The 22,930-nt window shown below is 37.2% G+C and overlaps 1 protein-coding gene and 1 pseudogene across 9 annotated transcripts; both read left to right on the top strand.

The window, feature by feature from the left end:
• The first annotated feature begins 3,664 nt into the window (after positions 1-3,664).
• On the top strand, positions 3,665-22,615 carry LOC122074117 (NAC domain-containing protein 83-like). 9 transcript variants are annotated; one of them, XM_042638969.1, is made up of 9 exons: positions 3,665-3,818; positions 5,383-5,583; positions 6,882-7,108; positions 7,193-7,348; positions 7,674-9,852; positions 19,609-19,654; positions 19,791-19,852; positions 21,304-21,561; positions 21,678-22,615. In XM_042638969.1, exons 2-5 carry the CDS (start codon positions 5,421-5,423, stop codon positions 7,953-7,955), a joined length of 828 nt encoding a protein of 275 aa, XP_042494903.1. In that variant the 5' UTR covers positions 3,665-3,818; positions 5,383-5,420; the 3' UTR covers positions 7,956-9,852; positions 19,609-19,654; positions 19,791-19,852; positions 21,304-21,561; positions 21,678-22,615. The 9 variants fall into 9 exon arrangements, with proteins under 9 accessions (XP_042494903.1, XP_042494896.1, XP_042494902.1 ...); XM_042638962.1 differs by having other exon boundaries at positions 19,193-19,654; XM_042638968.1 differs by lacking the exon at positions 19,791-19,852.
• LOC122074147 lies at positions 17,896-22,615 on the top strand (annotated as a pseudogene).
• Positions 22,616-22,930: the final 315 nt, after the last annotated feature.

Below are 22,930 nucleotides of genomic sequence, written 5' to 3'. Positions count from 1 at the left end.
AATAACTTAAACTTTTGTGTTAAACATCTCAACAACGATTCCGTGGAAGGCTCTCTTTCCACTTACGTCTAAAGCTTTCTTTACTCCCCTTTCCCCCACCCCCTCCTCTCCCTAAATGGTTTATAAAATGAATTCAATTAATGTTACCTTCTAGGGGAATTATATAATTCAGCATAAGGGCCCAGGCCGGACCAAAATATGCCGGCCTGGGCCAGAATATTGGGCTGATGAAGAAAGGGTGCTTGACTAATCCTTGAATGTATTAGAGAAAGCCATAGTTATGCCATGCCTTTTACCAACCGAATGAAATATGTAGCCCAATACTTGGCCTCAAAAGAATTTTACAAGTCCAGGCCTGGTCCACTCCTAAGCTTATTACCAATATCGATGGCGACACACCACTATGGATTCATCCAGAAAAGCTGACTTGGAAAGAGGGATCGATATAGGTCACCATCGATATTGATATTGATACCAATACCGATATGTATATTTCATGTCCGGTCAGATCAGATACTTTTGCCCCACGAGAAACTGATATGAGCCCTTGTTTTACAATGTTGCCCTCTCATTTTCTGAGGTTTTTTGTTTTACTATGTTGTTCTCTCCTGTTTTGATACCATCGATATGATATTGTGCATGTATCGATATCGATTGATAACTAAAATCATGCTTGAAAGGGGGCAGAGCAAAAGAGTGTAAAAATCCCCCTCTCTTTCTCCCTTCTTTCTTTCTTCTTTGCTATACAGGGGGCTATGAAATAAAAATTTCCCAGAATAATTGGCTAGGGGATATCTAGATTTTCACTATGCCTATGAAGTCTAACGTTTCTTCACCAAAAAAAAGAAAAAAAAAGTCTAATGTTTCACTGTTTCACCACATGGTAATACATGAATGGGTCATAGTTAGTGAGAACCAAGCAAATATCTCATTGGTAAAAATTTCGGTTTAAAATGATTAGAGAGAGTGGCTAAAGATAGGTCACTTTGTATTTTATATCCATTTTATATGGTATTGTTACTGCACGTTTCCGCTTGGCGTAGATCTACAGAACACAGATTAGAGAGCGGCCCAAAGGGAGCTTCGGAACCAGGCTCCGATGCTTAAGTCATACTCAGAACTAGTATTGCTTAGAGTGTTCAATGGATTGAGATCTTACCTGTAGGACTAGTTGGATGCCCCTTATTTAGAATATATGAATCTTCTTTATTGGTCAAGAGGCTCTGTCGTATAGATGCGTGTCCTTGCCTTATTGGAGAGATCTTCTCCCGTCGTTGTCAAGCTAGCTGGGATCATAATGATTAACTCGACCTGGGTTACTTACCGCAACCGTTAACCAAACTGTAGTAAGATCCTCTAACCGCTAACCTAACTATAGTAAGATCCACTAACCGCTAACCAAACCATAGTAGGATTCTCCAACCGTTAACCTGACCACAATAAGACTAGGGGTTAAGCAACCGTCTAACCCAGGTTAACACCTGTAGTCCATGATCTTAATTCAAGTTGATTATCGGTGTTGGTCCCATTGTGAGATTGGTCAGGTGCTTGGTGGTCTTTCCAAGGGGCAGCTTCCATGCTTGTGCTCATGCTGATCTGGTCTTGGGTCTGGTCACCTGACCATTGACCAGTTAGTGAGTATATATATGGTATATCAGGTATATTCATAATGAGAAAAATGTTGCCTCAACTGCCAGGGAGTGTATGCTAGCATCCTTTCTTTTTATATCTTTAGTACTCATATGAAATGACATAGTTGCCTTGATCTTACATATGAAACCTTTTGTCGCACCTCTCCTCAATGCCACGTGCTCAGAGAACCGTTTTTCACTTTCATAATTGTACTAAAGCTTGAATAAGCCACTTTATTGTAAAAACGCAACCCTAAAACGATGCAGAAGATAATGGAAAAATAAAACAAACAATGCACATGGATTTTACGAGGTTCAGCAAGGTTGCCTACGTCCCCGGTGAAATGAGATCCTGCTTCACTATCAATGGAGAATATGGTTACAGCGCTCGTCCTCACACCTCTCAGTATTGCTTGCATTACAGAGAAAGAAACCCTCGCTACAAATATATAGCGAAAAAACCCTAATTCGGATTAAACTACAATTGCCCTCAAATAAAAAATTCGAGCGGGGGGCTGCGCCCCCCTACACCCACTGCTATGCAGGGGGGCCTCCTGCCCCCTTTGCAACCCCCACGGCCCACTAACCGGCTAGCGGGATCGCCGTCCTGCTTGTCTAGGTGCTGCACCAGTGTACTCCCTGGATTAAGCCATTTATTTACTTATTTTGGATTAAATTTTTATCATTAAAATATTACAAATTATTGTTGCCATAAATTTCTATTATTGGTCAAAATATCACAAGGTATTGAATAGAAAGAACTTGATCTAGATTGTACATGTCAAATTTTAGAGTTTTAATTCAATCAAATACCTTCTTTTCTATTCATCGACTCAAAAGACAAAGCAAAATAGATCAAATTGAAAATGAATAATAGATCAAAGAGGTTGTTGAAGCTTTTGAACTCGTTATAAATATGGAGTGAGAAGGAGGAGGAAAAGATGGTTGCAGAGGGAGGGGAAAGTGAAACCGGGTGAAGGAGGGAGTGTTGCAGGTGGGGTTCTATGGGTGTACAATTTGAAGAGGAAAGCTGAGGAAGGTGGGTCCACATTCGTCTTCAACAGCTGGGACTCTAACGAGTGAAAAAATACTGCGGACTAATATTGATTAAAGTAATAACAAAATATATAAAGAACGGAAGAAAAAACAAGAAATTGATAAGACATATAATAAGGTGGGTCATAGACTCTGCAAAGGTCAATTATCATTTGAAAGCAATGTGACGATAAGATGGAAAAAGCAGTTTAAGATCAAATCCTAGACATCGATTAATAGACGAAAAGGGGCTAAAGGAGATTTAAGTTCTCGTAGGCTTGCTTGGCCAACAAGCAAATGATAACACAACAGAGTGAAGTCCATAGGCTACATTCCTTTTTCCGTAATATTTTCATTATTTTTCTAAGATGCAGCAATAGATAAGAATGAAAAATTTTTGAGTTGTAAGATGCGGCAATAGTCAATTTCATGAAAGATGCAAGCGAGGTTACAAAGTAATATATTGAGTTGGGTAATGTTAGTTTTAAGAATGAATGATTGTCCTTCTTCGACACTTATTGCCTGACCTAAAACGGTATGAAATGCGAGAGTGCATCACGAAAGTTCAAAAACGTGTCACGAAAGGGAAGAATGTCGATCAAAACACCCACCGTAGTATGTCATTAGACATACATAATTATAATCCTTGGGTTAGGAGGATTCGACTCTTCATCTGAGCACCCATTGCCCATGTCTGCCATAGTTACATGGGTGAATACCATGCGTTCAGGCAAAGATTCAATACTTTAAAAAAAGTGGCATCATGAATGAGGCACTGATAGATGTGCGAAAAACGAAACGTTCAGAATCATTGGATGATGGCCTGGACACGTGATGCTCACCCAAGTAATTATGGGTGTTTAGGAGAGGAGCCAGGTCCGAATCGGAACGGTAACTGCTTGGACTGGACGGGCGAGGGTTAGTTAATTCACTAACCATGGTAAGTAACTGTTTCAAGTCTTTCGAAGTCTTGCAAAGTCAAGCAGCAATATAAAGGGGTCATCAGCTCCTTCGCGGACTCCTTACGCACCAGCTCATTTGAAAAAGTAGAGAGTAGCAATGGAGAGTGAGTGAAGAAAGCAAGTGTTCTAAAGCGGATCGACAGGGAAGTGTAGAGGGAGGAGTAAAGGGACTCTTTGATCTGCTTTTTAAGTGAGACATCTGGAAAATCATCTATCTTTCTTTGTGTTTTCGCCGTCAAATTTTCTGAAATTCTTCTTTATCTGCTTGGAGTTTGTCTGTAATTGAATTGTGGGTTACTGTTTTCTTCTGTGACTGCTTGAAGCGTATGTTTTTTTGGAAGTTTGATCTCTCATTTTCTTTTTTGTTTCTGTATTCTTATTGAGTAGTTGATGTTCTGATCGAGAATTACGTTTTCTTGAAGTAGATCTAGAGTTTTATTTGAGAAAAGAGATTGAATTTCTGTCATAATCCTTTTAGATTTTGAGTTTCTGTTATACTTGATCTTTAGCCTCTGTTGGATGTCTATATCCATTGCTGATTTTCGTCAGTGCTCGTTCCTTTAGTTTTCAAACGTTATTTGTTTTGATGTTTTCTAGCCATTATAAATGTCCCAGCTGAAAAAATTCGTGAGTTCTTGATCTGATCCCATTCTTATTGGCTTATTGGTCTCCTAATTGTGGTAAGTTAAGACATATTCTTAATCCTGTCGGAATTATATAATGTTGTGATGGATGAGAATCATGAGATGAGGAAATACTTGGAACTATAAGATTTAGAATCATCACATTAGAATATAGCCGGGACTAAGCAGAGTATATGGAGCACAGTATGAGTGGACAAACCATGTTTTTTGGGTCAGAATCTGGCCAACCATAAACCCAAACATACACACATGAAAATGAAGATAGCTCATATTAGATGATGGTTAAACTAGAAAGGACTGATCCAGAAATTAATGGATTCATAGGAATCTAGTGGTAGCGGCAAAATGTTACAGGATGAGGGAAAGTTAGATGATTTCAGTCTTCTGTATTGAAGACCTGTGACTGCAATAGTGAAAAGGAGTGATATGATTTAGTCGAATGTGTTAGAAGGGCAGGGAGTCACTTAGGTTGAAGTAGTGGGTAAAAGCCTTCAGTGCTCATGTTTTAATACACATATTTTGTGTATCCAAGCCCAAGATTACTATAAGGCTTGGTGGAGAAGGTCCAAAATCTTGAGTAATCAGGTGTCTTCTCATCCGATTTATGGTTTATATAATTGATATTTTGGAATTTCCACCAAGAGAATGGGTAGTGTGACCATGTGGATTGTGGAGGTAGTTTGTTTCGTGGAAATTTTATTTATTTCTATCACTTAATTTGATATTTTGATTCTATTTTGATTGTTTTTTGTTAGGGAAAAGAATCTTTGCATGCTATGTAAATGGTTGTTACACTCGAAGCTCTTCCATTGACTACCCAGCTATCTGTGCTCACTTAGAACTTTCACTAGGTTGGGGCTGTTTTTCAATTGAGAATTTGACATATAACCATTGAAATTTAGTTTCAATATCATCTGATAATTTTTGGTGCATTAAAATGTGGGCCTAAGTTTGCTCTCTATTGACTTCATTTTATTTTTTCTGCTAAATCCTTGTTTCTTTTCCTTTTCACTTTTTTTTGTGATATCCATTTTAATTTATTGGTCAATGGTCTGACATCTTGCAACATTTGGCATGACTGACCTCCTGCTTTGAACTGTACAAACACAGGTTCTGGGCCTTGATTCATATTTTTGAACTGGGTGACCATGTGTCCTTCAGCACCTGTTCCTTCGCTTGTTAATATTGAATTCCATTTCACTGATGAAGAGCTTGTAGAACATTTGGAAAGAATGGTCCGTGGGGCTCCTCTTCCAGAAAATGTGATTACAGATGTGAACCCTTACAATGTTTCGCCCTGGAATTTGCATGGTAAGCGTTGATGTGGATCCCTGGTAAGACTTCATCAGAAAAGGGAGTCACGTGCACTGGGTTTTTTATTTTTCGTTAGGAACCTTCCTTTGCTGCAGCTTCAGCTAAAGGGACTGTTAATTTTCAGTATTCTCACTTCCAAAATGTCACACCTTATTTTCACCTGCTCTAAATTATTCTTCATTCATTTTCATTCCTTTGGGAGGGTTCTGGGTTGGCTTTATGCTGCCTCTTAATAGTTAAGGCAAACAACTATTTTTGGATGTGGTGCCTTGGGCATTTATTTCCAATAATAAAAAGGGCGTACCCAGTGCACGAATCATGGCTTCCACCATTGCGGGGTCTGGGGAGGGCCATAATGTATGCAGCCTCACCCCCCGCTTTGTAGAGAGGTTGTTTCTCTACTCGAACCCACGACCACTAGTTCGTAATGAAGCAACCTTACCATTGTGTGGAGGTCTGCCCTCTAGGAAATTATTTCCAATGTATTACAATAATGCAAGATATCTGACATGGGCTTTTATTGCTCATCCTATGCTGCGTGGATATAGAGATGATAAAGCCAGCTCCTCTCCCCCCCCTCCCCTCCCCTCCCCTTTCCCCCAAATACACACACATTGGCAATCTTGGCTTGTTGGCCCTTGAGTTGTGTGGAGAGCTAATTCTCTTTTTCTTCTGTGTTAAAGACAATTAGTCATGAAAGTTTCAAAACTTTGTTAACTTGGTCTTAAAAATAATAACATATGGCAGATCTATTCATGCTCAAAGGCTTACATTCTTTTGACCTTCTTTCATATGTGCATGTCTATGACAATACTTTTGGAAAAATGTTAGTGGATGCTATTACCATTTTCATGCACAAGTCAAGTGTTTTTATTTGTCCTACATGCATGACATGTAAAGCCCATACTCAAGTGTCTCTTACACAAAATTGTCACCCAGACAATTCCCCATACAAGTGGCTGAAACACCGTTGAGTGAAGAATTTTCCTGGATTTAAGGTGAATTGAAACACTTTCGCATAGAAAATGTGACGACAATATTTGAAAATATGCTTATAACTCATGGAAAACATTACTTTCTAAAGAGTTGCAATGCCATGAGTTTATCAGTTAAATTTAAATCACCAGAGTTTTTAGATTTAGTTCAGACAGTTCCATGGTCCTGGTTTTCGACAAAAATAGTGCAGTTAAGCATGGTTATCCAAATTATATTTCTATTGAACACTACCAATAACATGCCAGACCTTGCTTATTCATATAGTAACTCAGCTTATAAGAATGAGAATCGTTTTGCAGATGAAATCTGGTACTTCTTCAATTCGGAGGCCCCTAAAGCTACACCTGCTGGATATTGGAAAGCTACAGGGGAGGGACGTAAAATACCAAAAAATGATACAACTATTGGTTGCAGAACTACTTTGGAATTTTATGAAGGCAGAACTCCTTGTGGAACTAAAACTGATTGGATGATGTATGAATACAAGTTATATCAGGAGGGACACTCTGAAAAGAATGAGGCGCAGGTATTTTAAAAACCAATATATGCCTATTTGCTTTTCAGCTAAGACAACTCCAACCCAGTAGCCAACTTCTGCTTGCTTTTGCAGGATTCCAGCTCACTGTGTAGGGTCTTTCTCAATAGCATCCGAAGTCCAAACCATGAAGAGCACCAGAACCGTACTCGGGCAGATGATGCTAAGGGAGATTATAATCAACCAATGCCACCAATCAGGGTGAACGAATATGGCTTGAGTAGGTCTCAGGTAAGTGAATTTCATGACTTGGTTTCTTTGCTTCCTTGTTTGAAAGAACATCTTCTACAACACTATATGACAAGGTTCTCCGTACATTTCTCGACTGCCTCCCAACCCCCGAATCAATATTGTATTAATTCAGAATAAATCCCTGCTAGGTCCATGGACAGAATTTGGACTCTCTGTCCGCAGCCTCTCTAGTGCGTTTGCACCTGTTGTCTTGACTGAAAACATGAGCAATTATTGTGCTTATTTGATTCATCGCATAAATTGAGTCTTGGATTTAGTTGTGCTTTCATCTCATATTTTAAACCATATGTTTATGCCTATGTAGGTGAATTATGATATTGATGAGAATGAACCGACAGCTGTGTCTCTGCTGGTGCCAGAACAAAGGCCTGATAATCCAATTCAGGACCTGGATGAAAGCTATGATTTCTCAGGAGGAGACTTCTTGGAATTACTTGATCTTGTTGATCCTAAATCTCCTTCCAGTAGTGAAAATTCAAGTTGCTTGACCTTGTCATCGGAAGAATACTTTGATTCTTTGGCCTTGCTGCGGGATATCGAGGCTGAAAGTACACAGAAAAAACCAGACAAATCAATGCAAAGTTAAGTCACTAGTGACTTAACTCCTAGTAGGACAATTGGAAATAGTGTAAATAGAACAGCACTTTTAGCAAAAAATAAGTAAAACAGTAGGTAAACAACAGGGTCTAACAATCCCTACAACCTCAACAATAGTGAACAAAATTCCTAGTATGATTTCAGCCAAAGAAAGAATCAACAGCAGCCAAATATGGCCTATTGCAGAGCATGAACTAGAGTTAAAAAATCCAGAAAGCAAGAAGCTTCAGAAGAAACAGTAAAAACACTTGGATGGGCCTCATTTTCCCATTTAGTGGGGGTCTAGAAGGGTTGAATAAATCCTCCAAATCTCAGTCTAAAACAATGGCTAGATGCTGAGATATTTGAAGGTCTCTTAATCAAAGAGTGGCATCAACATTTTGCTCCACATTCTCCTCAACAACTGAATCACATTTGTTTTTCCCAACAGTTTGTCCACAGTCTCCTCAGTAATTGAATCACAGTTGTAAATCCCAACAGTTTGCTGAATATCCCTTATTATATAGGGAGTACCATTCCACTTACTTATTCTCAATCTTATCGGATTGAAAACCAGATCCGACTTCAAAATCTTGGCCTACATTTCAATCAGGTTGCTAAACAAGCAACCTCCCAAAAGTTTGCTGAATATCCCATATTATAGGGAATACCAATCCAGTTCCTTATTCTTAATCCTATCGGATTGAAAACCAAGTCCGACTTCAAAATCTTGACCTGCATTTCAATCAGGTCGCCAAACTGTTGAAGGTCTCTTAATCAAAGAGTGCCATCTCCACAATCTCCTCAACAACTGAATCACAGTTGTAAATCCCAACAGTTTGCTGAATATCCCTTATTATATAGGGAATACCAATCCAGTTCCTTATTCTCAATCTTATCGGATTGAAAACCAAGTCAGACTTCAAAATCTTGACCTGCATTTCAATCAGGTCACTTAAACTGTTGAAGGTCTCTTAATCAAAGAGTGCCATCAACATTTTGCTCCACATTCTCCTCAAAAACTGAATCACAGTTGCAAATCCCAACAGTTTTCTGAATATCCCTTATTATAGGGAATACCAATCCAGTTACTTATTCTCAATCTTATCGGATTGAAAACCAAATCCGACTTCAAAATCTTGCCCTTCATTCCAATCGGGTTGCTAAACAAGAACCAGATTTTCGTCATATGGATAAAATCCCATCCGAAGAACTTTCTTTAAAGATTTATCTAAAATAGAAAAATCCTTTTTAGAATTCTTAAGGGAACCAAACAAATCTTGTTAGATCTGTCATAGCTGAAGTAAAAAATCTACCTCTAGTATATTTCCCTCATGCAGGAGATTTCTTAATCCTAGAAACAGATGCAAGTAATGAGCATTGAGGGGAAGTACTGCAGTATTAAAAGCTAAACCCCCAAAAAATAAAGTCTTAGAAGCAGTCTGGATATTACTCTGAAGATCTCAGCAATAGAAAGGAAGGACCAGATTTGGTGACTAATTGCCACAGGGATGAAGGGCCAGTGGATGGCCCTTAAATTAATATTGAATAGCAGGGCTGGGATGTTCATGTGAAAAGTGTTTTGGCCTTCTAGACGTCACATCCACAAGGAAGCTTTCAGCCAAGATCCCACTGCTGGGTCTCATGAGATCTGATATGGATCCTCCATCTAAATCTGATCGATGGCTAATCTCTCTCCTACACAGCTGCTGCTCAAGATCCTCTTAATAAGCTGCTCTATATGGATGAGAGGAGCAAACATGGGCTGCTTGATAGCTTAAATTAGGGCCATCTCTGAACCAGATTTGGAGCCCCAATCGAGGACTTGGTCTACATCACAAATTCTACATTCTGTGCCTCTACATCTCACAGACCCAAACAGATGGTTCTCAAGCCAACATCTTCTGGTATGTCCACCAATCAGTTCTTTTTCCAGTTGTTTCTAATTTCTATATCATTCTTGCATTTATCAGTTGTGTTGAATAAAGTCATATTATGTCTTCAAATTTTTAAGAAATCTTAGTTTTCTTCAGTGGCAGTTATTGTCTATTAATAATGTGACAGAAAATAAATGCGGAAATGATTCATGGAGATCAATGAGCATGCACGATAAACATTACAAAGACATGTTTTAGGCATACCTGAATCCATGGCTGAAGAATAACATCTCAATTCTCTTTTCGTATGCTCCTTGTACAACATGATCAATGTTGGTCTGGTCTACCCTCTTTCCCTTTTGCTTTATGTCATTAGCCTCACTTAATGGGTCACTGATAACTATATATATATATAGGGGTGAGGGTAGGGACCAACCCTACAATAAATTTAGGGTTTCCTCCCCATTAAGGAAACAATACTTTAGGTCCACACATAGTAATAAATATTTCATACCATTAAGATGTGCTAATAGAATCCAATATCTCCATAGAGATCACTTACCAATATTGGATTCTTTCTGCTTACTCCATCTGTAGTCAACACCATTAAACCGGTTTTGGAAACAAATCTTTGACTATGCTAGCCCACCTAATTAGAAATCTTACAATCTCCCACTTGGGCAGCGTATGCCACAAGTTTTAGATTTTAAAATTTATTTAAAACGACTCTCCGGTTTAGAAAAATTGAATGTGGCTACAAACAAAACAGTGTTGAATGGAGTGCACCTTAAACCAAATGCCTTGGTCCGAATGAGAATTACAAACACCCAACCGTATCGATCATCACATCTAAAGCGAAATGAGACCAAACACGTCAAAGTGCTCATAACATCACCGACTTGGGTTGAAAAGTATGAAAGTGTGGTATGGAAATAACATGCAATAGTGATCATCATGTCTATTTTCAAATTGGTCCTGGCTCGAAAACCAAATGAGCCCTATGAGATAAATACCGAAAGTCTCATTAGCTACAAACGTCTCCTAAGCACTCATGCTTCAATCAAAGAAACTCATTGAGATTGTGTCTGAATGTCCGAATACACTAGTACCAGACCTCAATCAATCGAGGCAATCAATCGAGGCTTTACTAGCGACTGGATGTGTGTGTATTGATTGGAACCTCAGATACTGAATGAGGTAAATACACCACATATAATCCCAATTTTCTGTAGGAGGCAAATAGATACGTGTATACACATAAACAAATGGCCATAAAAATGCATATATATTCTTGAGAATAATAATAATGCATATATATTCTTGAGAATAATAATAATGCATCATATACATAAAATAAATTGAAACTCAAATGGAACTGAACATATTAAGCAAAACTCCCACTAATAAAATGCATAAAAAGAACTAAAAAGTCTCATATTAGTGATATGCTCTTAAAAAACCTTTGGAATCAAGCTCTTAACTATTTGATAAATAATTATTTTATCTGTAGTAATGTAGTTCTACAGAAATTTATGATTCATGAGCTTAGTCCCACTGATCTTTAGATAGACCTATTCAATTCCTCCTATTTTCATAAAGAATCTTAGTTTGGATAAAATTAGCAACCACTGGCTTAGGAAGTACATCAATCTAAGATTAAGATCCATTATCATAATAGTGAGAGAAATATTGAACGATTAATTCCATTCCCCAAAATTGGAACCATTTAAAGTTTTAATAGAAAATAATTGGGAAGTCAAAGCTGGCAAATATAATCATACATATTTACCAAAATATACAATATGCAAGAACAAAAGGCATATTAACATCTCAACAATATAATTAAATCTGACTAATTGGGTTATTATTCAGATTTATCCCATATTATTTTTAATAACTGTAGGAAAACAGAAACTAGGGAAAGATCCGACGTCATAAGGGTCACACCTGTGGTGGCAAGATTGCCCAACGCGTAGTGGAATCTTTCACATGTAAGACGAGACGCTCGAAACAACACTACTCTGAAGATTCCATCACCTGTGGTGGCAAGACAAGAACCTCCAAAGCTATAAAGCCCAAAATGTCACCCTCACACTATCAAGCGAAACCGACCAAATGAAGACTCACCTGTGGTGGCAAGAGCACATCATTCCCCATATGGTCTCTTTGATTGCCCAACGCGTAGTGGAATCTTTCACATGCAAGACTAGACGCTTGAAACAACACTACTCTGAAGATTCCATCACCTGTGGTGGCAAGACAAGAACCTCCAAAGCTATGAAGCCCAAAATATCACCCTCACACTATCAAGTGAAACCGACCAAATGAAGACTCACCTATGGTGGCAAAAGCACATCATTCGCCATATGGTCTCTTTGATTGCAACCCATCCCGAATAGTCAATAGTAATTTCACAATCTTAGTAACTAGCCCACTAAGTGGAAGCGTAATCACTGAAATTATGAAAACCTATAGACTTGGATTGCTACCAAATGCCCGTGGATTTAGATTTTGGGTGCAAACAATAAGATGAGCTATTTCAGTATTTAATTAATAAAAATATTCAACATAAGCCCCACAAAAGAAACCCATTATAAACCCTAATAGTAAATATGGTAACACTATAATTTAGCAGTTATCAAAGTGAGTACATTCTTAGAATGACAGTTTTGTACTTCTAACCATTACCAGAAATAAATAAAAAATCTAAATATAACATTTTCTATAATGACAGCATGCTAAATTTGAAAGTTCATAAACATTTATTCATAATAACAAAAAACATATGAAATATGTTATTTTATCCATAATTCATTAGATATACGAAGTTGTATACAAGTATGAATTTTCAACCCAAATGATTTTAATATCTAATACAAACATTAACCCATAAACTTTAAGCCAATCACAATAAAGTCTCTTAATTTATGTATGTTAACAGTTCATTAGTTGATGGGGCACATGAACCAAATAATTCACTAGATCAAAACAACAATAAATCATTAACAAATAAAAGTAATATGTGCTTAGATCCATATTAAGTGTAAACAACTTCATAGGCTTTATACCAATAAGCTACTTAAACTTCAATGGGTTCATTTAAATCATTCAAGTACGATATATCTATTTTATTTCGATATATATATATATATATATATTTTTAATAAAATTGCACATTATCATAAGTTCACATAGGGCATATAAATTCAAAGAAGTATTACTTAACCAATGCACTTATGATATTTTCAATCATAATGGGGTGTCAAAACTCATAATTATGTGTCTCATGACGAAACCTGATGTCACGGACGATAAATATAACATCGTGGAAAACATCGAAATACCCTAGATTGACTTAAAATTCATGAAACTACAAGTATAGTATGCATAATAAAACATGTATAATGCATTTATCACTCTCAATAGGATAATTTATTCTCCCACTGATATAAGAGAGTAGGACTATATAACCTAATAAAAGTATCATTTATAGGAGTTAACATCAGTTCATATTATAACTAAATCTAACTATTGGCTTGAATAAACAGGGCCAAAATAGTCAACAGTATAAACAGATTTCAGAAGTTATTACAATAAATCAAAATTAAATGATTTTTTATTCTATTTACATAAACTGTTTATGGTCTATACAATTATTAGACTCTAAAACTGGATTTCATTGAAACTATAACGAAAATAGTTAATAAACCATCAATATGTACAAGCAACATAGGATGATCTCGTGTCATAACATCTCAAATGTGAGTATATGTATCATCATTAACATTAATCTTTAAGATATCAACTCTACCCATAAAGAATTTTCACTAAAGCCCATTTAAATAGACCACACCAATAACAAAGTTCAACTTTGTGAGATTTACGTGCATTCACTGTAATGACTATATCACTCAAGAGTTATAACTGAAACTGCATCCTTATCCTTTGGGACAGGAATACACTGGTCCTCTCATTTTCTAGTATTAACTGTAAAAAGAACAATAACTTTTGAGATCCCTTCACCTTTGGGATCAGAAATCTTATGTTATTGTCATTTTCTTTAACTTTGGTGACATCATCTTTAGGTAAATGTCATCTGCTATACTGCCCTAGGGAAAACCATGAAAGAATAAGATACGTCACTTTGGTGGAATCCACATCACCCTTTCATGGCTCCCTAGAAATGCATTATGTAGCTAATCATGTGCAAAATCTTACACCTAGTTTAATTCCAATATATTTATTTATCATAGGGTATTCCAAATATGACATGCAAGCACAAAATGACATTAATTTTCTACTTACGTCATTCATAAATGATATTTTCAATATCATGGTAATGATAAACCAATGTAGAAACATCCATAAATAGAAATATAATTTCGAAGTCATTCTGGAACAATGACAACATTACAAATGTTTCAGAATAGTTATAAATTTCATCATTCCACTGGTCAAACCATATAAACAGTACAAAGTACATGTGACAAACCAATCAATTTATATTTAATAAAATAAAGCGAATAAACCATATGCCTACGGTCAACAGACCGTTTCTGTTTAGCTTTAAATATATAAGATAATAACCACATAATGCATTAATAATGTATGTCACTTTTACAATTGCATGTTATCACTACAGTGAGATGTAGGTACATGTTAGCATCACATCCATTTACATATGGTTTCTAGAACTATATTGCCATGATAACAACCAAAACTCAAAACCAATGGCAACTATCATAATCAAGTTTAAAATAATAATAATTCCAATAATTAAACCAAAACCAAATGATTCTAGATTGCACTTTTATAAGCAGTTTAAGTCTTGTCTATTTATATGGTTTCACAATTGGGTTTCATTAAAATTGTAAAAATAGTTAATTCACCCTCAATTTATAAGCCCAAGCTCAAAACAATTTAAAATCAACTTTAAAACTTATTACTTTGGTTTTCAATAAAATCCATTAAATACTATTTTAATGTAAGTCCATTACACATTGGAATTTATTTATTTCAAATTCCAAATCCAAGTCCAAGCCCAATCTTACCATCATAACCAAAAAATCCAAACTTGTCAAAAATATGGGTCACTAGGTCGGGTTGAAACCTGACCCGGCCAGTTCGGTTCAACTCTAAACCGGTTCAATCATGTGTGGCCCCATTTGGGTTGATCATGGTTCGGTTTGGTTTGGTCTAGAGTTCAAGTGAACCCCATTATTCTTTTTTAAATAAATAAAATCTCGAATGGCTAATGACTTAATAGTTTTCAATAGACTTGAAACTTTAAATAAAACCAACGATGGGCTTGAACCCAATATCTCAACATAACCCAATTATTAGTTAAGACCTTTAAGGGTATAATTGTGAAACCACTCATAAAATCATACCAATCCCATATGTAAAATAGTCACTAGTACTAATGGCACTATCCGTTGCTTCCAACCTCCAACTTCAAGTTTTAATAGACCATAGCTAGAAGACTCCCCGATTAAAGAAATAAAAAACTAACAAGAGAATCTTAAGCTTTAAAAACATGAAAATTAAACAAATCTGAGCTCATTACATCCTCACTCGTTTATTAACTAAAAATCAACACCAAATCAAAAGAAACTCGAGATTAAGTTGCTTAATTAACAACTAAAAGCACCAAAACTTATTCTAAGCTACTCAAGAAATCAATCCGAGCCGACGAACTCCTATTAAAGATAAAGCAATAAAGCATCGAAAAGGTCCGAAATGCAGCACTACAAAGCAATACTTACCGACATTGAAGTCAACCTTCAGAGAAGTTGGAAACGATCAAAGATGTACATAATGCGGATTTCTTTTATTAATTTATTTTCTGTCTTAGTTTTCAAAGTCAATAAAAAAAAAAAAAAACTTGTACGATATCTCCAAAAGAGAAACAAAATCAGTAAGAACCTTGTTTGAGTTGGACACCTTCTATTGGCCATTCCGAAAAAGTAAGAATTAGGATCAAAGCTCAATGGATCTCAATTTCAATCAGACAATTCCTTTGATCTCAACTCACTTGAGTCAAGTCGGTGAGTTAGCATATGTGTAGCCCCTTAAAAAAAATGGTCTTTTGGTTAAATCCCTAAGGTGCCGTTTGATAACACTCTGGGAGAATGTTTCTGGTGTTCTTCTATTCTGCGGGAATGCAAATAGAACAGAAATATGTTTGGTACGTCTGGTTCATTTTTGTATTCCCCCGGACTGAACCAATGAAAAAGAATGAGTAAAGAATAAATTGCAAGAGTACCAAAAAGTTGCTTTCCTATTCTTTTAGAAACTTAAAAGAACAAAACTATTCAAAACCCCCACAATCCCTTTTCTCCATCTCACGATTAAAAACCCCCAAATCCTAAGCAAAACCTATTGCAGGTTTTCACTCAGTCGCAGGTCGGTCGCCGCTGCCCTCTCTCTCCTTCGCCGCTTCCCTGTGTCTCTCTCTCGTTCGCCAGAAGTGGTTCGCGGCGGAGCACGATCTGACGAGTCATCTCTTCGAGTTGACCCAAGAGGTTGGTCGCCGCTGCCCTCTCTCTCCTTCGCCGCTTCCCTGTCTCTCTCTCTCGTTCGCCAGAAGTGGTTCGCGGCGGAGCACAATCTGACGAGTCATCTCTTCGAGTTGACCCAAGAGGATCAATCCGAGGGTAATGGAAAACTTTGAATCAGGAAAAGAAAAAAAAAAATGAAAAAGATGAAAAGGACGGATGGACGGATGAACAGATTCTCCTGCAATTTGAAAGAAAAATGAAATGAAGATTAAATTCTTCTTTATTGAAGATTAAAGAGAGACTAAAAAGCCTCGAATCTTGAAACGAATCAACCATCGGACTCATTCCGATGGCCGATTAAGTAAACAACTTTCTGATTTCCGATTCCTGAATTAGAAAACGATACTTAACAGAGGAAGGACGAAACAGAGAAGATTTAGAAATTGAAAATGGAAGTGTTGTTAATCTTTAATCCCTCTTTCTCCGGCAATAAAGGGAAGAGAGAGAATGGAAGTACTCTCCTCCAAGCCAAGTGAAGGTCCTCTACTCAAGACCATTTCCTGATCCAAATCTTACCCTCTTATATTCCCGAAATCGCCGGATTCCGTCGCTTCCTTCGCCGGAAAACTCTGGATTGTACTGGTTCGGATTTCTCCACTTGTAGTTCCTTTGCGTGTGAACTCTGTATATGAAATAAACCCTTGAGAGATAATAGAGAGAGAAAGTGAAACGGGGAAATTTGGATACTCTGTATATGTCAAACCCGCATATAATAGAGGATTGCATTGGTGCCATATATGTCAAACGCTGTTTCTGTTCTTTTCCTGTTCTAAAGCCATTTCTAAAATAGTTTTACCAAACGCTGTTTCTGTTCCGCCAGAGTGTCTTCACAGCATGAAATCGAAAAAGAACACTTCTGTAAAAGAACACTCTCCAGGAATAGAAGTGTTATCAAACGGCCTCTAACTAACTACATGTCCATCAGAACTAGAAAAACTCAGTTCTCCAGATGTGCATTGGGTCACCAAAAAAAAAATGACTTTCTTTGATATAAAAATAATAATATTTAATTATGGATGTGGGTCCTCTCAAAATTCATGGTCTCAACTACCTATTATAATATGAGAAGCAAAATTATAGTTTACCTCTTAATATGATTGAAGCTGATGCAATAAGCCAATAATGCATATGAAGTCATTTCAGTTTTCAAGATAAAAGGAAAACTTTGTACAGTTTCTCTAAAAGAGAAACAAACACTGTAAAAAGTAAATTTTTTTTTTTTAATAACTTGTTTCATACTTTTGGCTTTTAGTTATTCTGTTTTATTATACATATATAATATATAATAATTAAATATAAAAAAGGGAACCGAATAAGATTATATCCCTCTTTTTCCCAAAACGTAACAAGGAGAAAAGGGTTTTTGTTACTGGAAACCATTGCTGCAAATTGCAATTGATCCCGGTAGCAATGGCACCAAGAGCCCAGATAAAAGGTGAACTAGTTACCGCCGACTAAAATCATGACGTAAATAGTCAAAAATAAGAAGAAAAAAATTGCAGATCAAGATATTATGTTGCCGCTCGTTGCAGCTGTTGCCGACGATAATGGCATCGGCGAAGGACCTTATATCGGCATTTACGATCTTGATTTTATATGCCGAAGAAAACAAGTATTGAGGTAGTCGATTGAATTGATATAATTTCATCAAACCGCCACTTGTATGTGCTAAGGGGTGAAATCGGCTCCAAGAATGACCAGAGAACGGCCATAAACATATCAAAATTCCTTTCCGGTGAGTTCCTAGCCCTTAAAACGGCAACGGAATCACCATTACTACTACGGTATGGTTTGATGAACACATAAGCAAGGTATGCGGGTTTCAGAGGTTTCGCCACGATCAAGGGTAAGAGGGCTAATAAGGAAGGATAGCAGCCATGGCTGTGGGTTTATTTATTTATTTATTAGCGACCATCTAAACACATGATAATTATAATAAAAATTTATATGTATACAACTTATCGATTTCCATGAATGAGGCTTTGATACCATTGGTAGAAAATAAATGTGGAAACGATTCATGGAGATCAATGAGCATGCACGATAAACACTACAAAGACATGTTTTAGGCATTCCTAAATCCATGGCTGAAGAATAACATCTTCTCAATTCTCTTTTAGTATGCTCCTTGTACAACACGATCAATGTTGGTCTGGTCTACCCTCTTTCCCTTTTGCTTTAAGTCATTAGCCTCACTTAATGGGTCAGTGATAACTATATATATAGGGGTGAGAGTAAGGACCAACCCTGCAATAAAATTAGGGTTTCCTCCCCATTAAGGAAACAATACCTTAGGTCCACACATAGTAATAAATATTTCATACCATTAAGGTGTGCTAATAGAATCCAATATCTCCATAGAGATCACTTACCAATACTGGATTATTTCTGCTTACTCCATCTATAGTCAACACCACTAAACTGGTTTTGAAAACAAATCTTTGACTATGCTAGCGCACCTAATTGGAAATCTTACTTAATGTAGATACCGCAATAAGCTTGTGGCTGGACCCATTATTGTGGGCCTTTGCTTAGATGAGCTGATGCTGAATTAGCACATAGTCAGATGTTTATAGGTGGTGATTTCCATTGGTACTTACAATATGCACCCTTGCAGAGTTTGGGACCCACCATGGGATAATTGATCCTGATCAATGTGTAGTCATTTCCTATGTTATTTGAGGGAATTCATACAACAAACCGTTGCTAAAAACTGGCCTTGGCCTTTTCTTCATTAACCGGCTCTTTGGTTGCAATTGATATTAACTTTTCAATTGGTGAAAGCCTCATCTACAACCTATGCCTTCCAGGTTCAGCAGTACAGCAGCATGTCCTTGAGAGCAAGATGCAAAAAACATGTTGCAGTTCAAGGTCCCTCTACAAACTTAGCAAATTCCTTGGCATCATCAAATGGTCTTCCAGCGTATTCAGATGGAAAAAGAGAGGTTGTTGGTTGGATGACAAAGCTTAGGAAGAAATATTGGTGCTTCATTCCATTCTAGCTATCTTATGTGTGACTTTTTATATATATATATATATACATATGTACATGCTGTATGTTTTATAAAAGTGTGTAGGTCACATTGTTTAGGCTTCCTTTTGCTTGATTTGGAATGACTTGAAGTTAACGACGTAGTCATGTTAGGTAAAATATTGTTATCATTGGCTAATATGATTGTATTGCCTACTTAAATTCCTTACCATGTTTAGTAATCATACTTTTCAGGTGTAATTTTTATTCTACTTTTCAAGTCCAAGGATTTAGATGCAAGGTAAAGTAAAATTTAATAACCAAATTTGGAATGATTTGAAATTAGTAACGCAGTCGGGTTAGGTAATGATTACAAAAGTTTCTGTTTTAAGTTTGAAAATTTTCACTTCCTTACCCTTTATTTCTCTTGCAACCAGACAAATTGGATAACGAAAAGAAAGTAAATATGAGCATTTTATTATATGTACTCTTTTTAGAGGTATCACTTCTCCACCCCCCCCCCCCCCCGGGTCACATGACCCTTTTGTATAACTCACCATAAATGAAGTATATAATTTTCTGAAATTTATCCGAATTTCTGCTATTTTATGTGCGAGCATACATATAAAACATTGAAATTATATGCACTTGTTATATTAGAGTAGATAAGGATAGAAACATGCACTTGCTGTAGTTGTTATTTACTGTGCAATTCTTGTTATATTAGAATGCCCGAAAGTTGAAAAGGTACACTATCACAATGTAGCAGGTTGGAGAGAGAAATGCACTTGGTGGAGTATACTGAAGCTTATTAGGCTCATCACAGAAAATGTCTGAACAATTAGGTAGACTAATAAAGGTGTGGATAATTAAATATAAACTTGTAAAGTTGTTCTTCAGAAAATTGTCAAGGTAATAACAAAAATCATCTCTCATTGTGCAAAGTTTCATCTCCAATATCAGTTGAATTTGCAGCAGTAATGATCTTAATATTCAGTATTGAACCATTTGGCAGTGGCAAGGCATATGCCTTTGTGGACAAAAGTGTTGGGAAGCTCAGTAAAAACTACAGACAAGGGACTTTAGTTTCTAGCTAAATATGAACTTTGGATTGGACGATTCTTATGATGGAATGGACTTTTATTATTTGAACTGGAAATTTTTGTTGTGAAATAGAACTGACATTATAAATGACACTGATAAATCATATAAGACTATTATGATTTTAATTGAGGGCTGTAACTCTGTGCAAGTACTGCTTCCGCAGAGTACTAAGAGGGGTGGATTCGAGGCGGCCATAACCTTTTGGTATTTTTGAACAAAATGGCTGTCTTAGACTTGAGACTGCACTTTCTCACTTTCAGCTCAAGCTTCTAATCATTGCTCCAAGCAATGACCCCTATATAATAAATTGATTTGATAAATAACTACTAGATCTAATTGAGCAATCTTACGAGCAGTTGCAATGATTTTCTCTTGAATTGTTTGAAGTACATCTTTCATGAAACCATCATATATGACCATTGTTGCTAAAAACTATACCAGAAACCAAATTTTTATATGGGAGACAATAAATAAGAATGAAAAATTCTGCAAAAGAATGATTAATTACTTGTGGAAATTGACTGTTGCTGCATCTTAGAAAAATAATGAAAATATTATGGAAAAAGGAATGTGGCCTATTGTAGAATGTAGAATGTAGAATGGAGTTTACTCTGTTGATCTTATCATTTGCTTGTTGCTCAAGCAAGCCTACTACAACTTAAATCTCCTTCAGCCCTTATTTGTCTATTAATCGATGACTAGGATTTGATCTTAAACTACTTTTTCGATCTTATCGTGTGCATGCACATTGCTTTCAAATGATAATTGACCCTTGCAGAGTCTGTGACCCACCTTAAGATTTGGTTGTATTATACGAAGTATAACTTTTTTTTTTTTGGGTAAAAGAAAATCTTATTGAAAAGGAGAATGAGTACAAGCAATGGCTTCAGCAATATAGAGATCATGAAGCCAAGAAGAGGAGAGTGGCCATTCTATCATAATCGTGGATGACAGGGCCTTTCAAGCCAGGGTATCCGCTATCTTGTTGATACACCGTGGAATGAAGTGGAAAGAGATGTGAGTAAAGGAAGACATTTAGTGCTTGATATCTTGTAAGGCCGCTGCTTCCGACAGAGGAGGAGCTCGAGGGTTCTCATCTGTAAGGTACGTGATCAGTTCTTGATTATCAGATTCCACTTGTATATTAAGGAATCCAGTTCCAGCCTCGAGAGCTTTGGATAAGGCACATCTAATTGCGATAGCTTCTCCTTGTACCACAGATTGGAGATGGAAAGATTCATAGGAGGCACGACCCTGCTGGAATTCATTGAAGGCGTGTTCTGCTCGTGCGGGCTTCAATTTCAAGGGAGCTTCCATGAATCAAGCCCTCGAAGGCATTGTTTGGCTGAAAGACCAGCTCAAGATCCCCAAAGCCATGCACTACTCCTTGCCAGTGGCGAGCGTGTGTGTCCAATCCTCTGCATTGCTGTGATGATAACACAGCCATGCTGGCTGTTTGTGCGGTGGGGATGATCCATACCATGTCCTTGATTCACGACGACCTCCCTGTATGGACGATGATGATCTCCGTCGGGGGTAGCCCACCAATCACCTAGTCTTTGGCAAGGATGCGACTGTCCTTGCTGGTGATGCTTTGCTGGCCTTCCCATTCGAGCACATCGCCACTGCAACTGTAGGGGTTACGCCAGCGAGGGTCGTCTGTGTCGTCGGTGAATTGGCTAAGGTGACTGGGGGGGTGCGGCGGGCTAGTCTTAAGGCAGGTGGTGGATATTGGTTCGGCAGGGCTTTCTGATGTTGGATTGGAGTAGCTTGAAGTTCATCCACATCCACAAGACTGCTTCCTTGCTTGAAGGATCAGTGGTTCTTGGAGCGATTATGGGTGGTGGATCTGATGAGCAAGTTGAGAAGCTGAGGAAATTTGCGAGGTCTATCAGGTTGCTGTTTCAGGTGGTGGATTCCTTCATGTCACCAAATCTTCGGAGTCGGGGAAGACGGCCGGCAAGGATTTGGTGGCTGAAAAGGTCACTTATCCAAATTTCCATTGATTTTTCCTCTTGTACTTAAAAACATCTTCATCTGAAGTTCTTGGCAAACTCCAGCGGATTTGTAGTGGTGTTGTGGAGCTCCCTTTACACTTTGAAACTGAACAAAGAGTTCCACATAATTGCTCTAGTTTAACTTGTTCCAATTGCAACCACTTCAACTCCAAAATCTTTCTGGTCAATAATCACAATAGGACGACCATGGAGAACTCCTCCTTAACAGAGTTAGGTGTGAATATGAACCAAACCCAATCAGTATCCAATGGCAGGATTCAATACAAAGTTAATATCTGATATTCAGTGGCATCTGGAGATGATATTTATTGGCAGGATCAATCCAGAGTAGATATTCACTGGTGGGATTCTATGGGAAGTAGATATCACTGGCAAGATTTGAAGTCAATACCTGTTGGTGAATGCCAATTGATTCAGTCACCAGCATCAGTGTTAAAGAACCAGCTGGAGAACAT

The sequence above is a fragment of the Macadamia integrifolia genome, chromosome 3 (genome assembly GCF_013358625.1).
Source record: "Macadamia integrifolia cultivar HAES 741 chromosome 3, SCU_Mint_v3, whole genome shotgun sequence".
NCBI lineage: Eukaryota > Viridiplantae > Streptophyta > Magnoliopsida > Proteales > Proteaceae > Macadamia > Macadamia integrifolia.
This window is presented reverse-complemented; position numbering and strand designations above follow the sequence as displayed.

What these genes read in the sequence shown, in the direction of transcription:
- LOC122074117 (XM_042638966.1), top strand. Translation starts at nt 5,421, where the DNA reads ATGTGTCCTTCAGCACCTGTTCCTTCGCTTGTTAATATTGAATTCCAT. An exon ending in TTCGCCCTGGAATTTGCATG is followed by an intron (nt 5,584 to 6,881) that starts GTAAGCGTTGAT and finishes ATCGTTTTGCAG; the next exon opens with ATGAAATCTGGTACTTCTTC. An exon ending in ATGGCTTGAGTAGGTCTCAG is followed by an intron (nt 7,349 to 7,673) that starts GTAAGTGAATTT and finishes ATGCCTATGTAG; the next exon opens with GTGAATTATGATATTGATGA.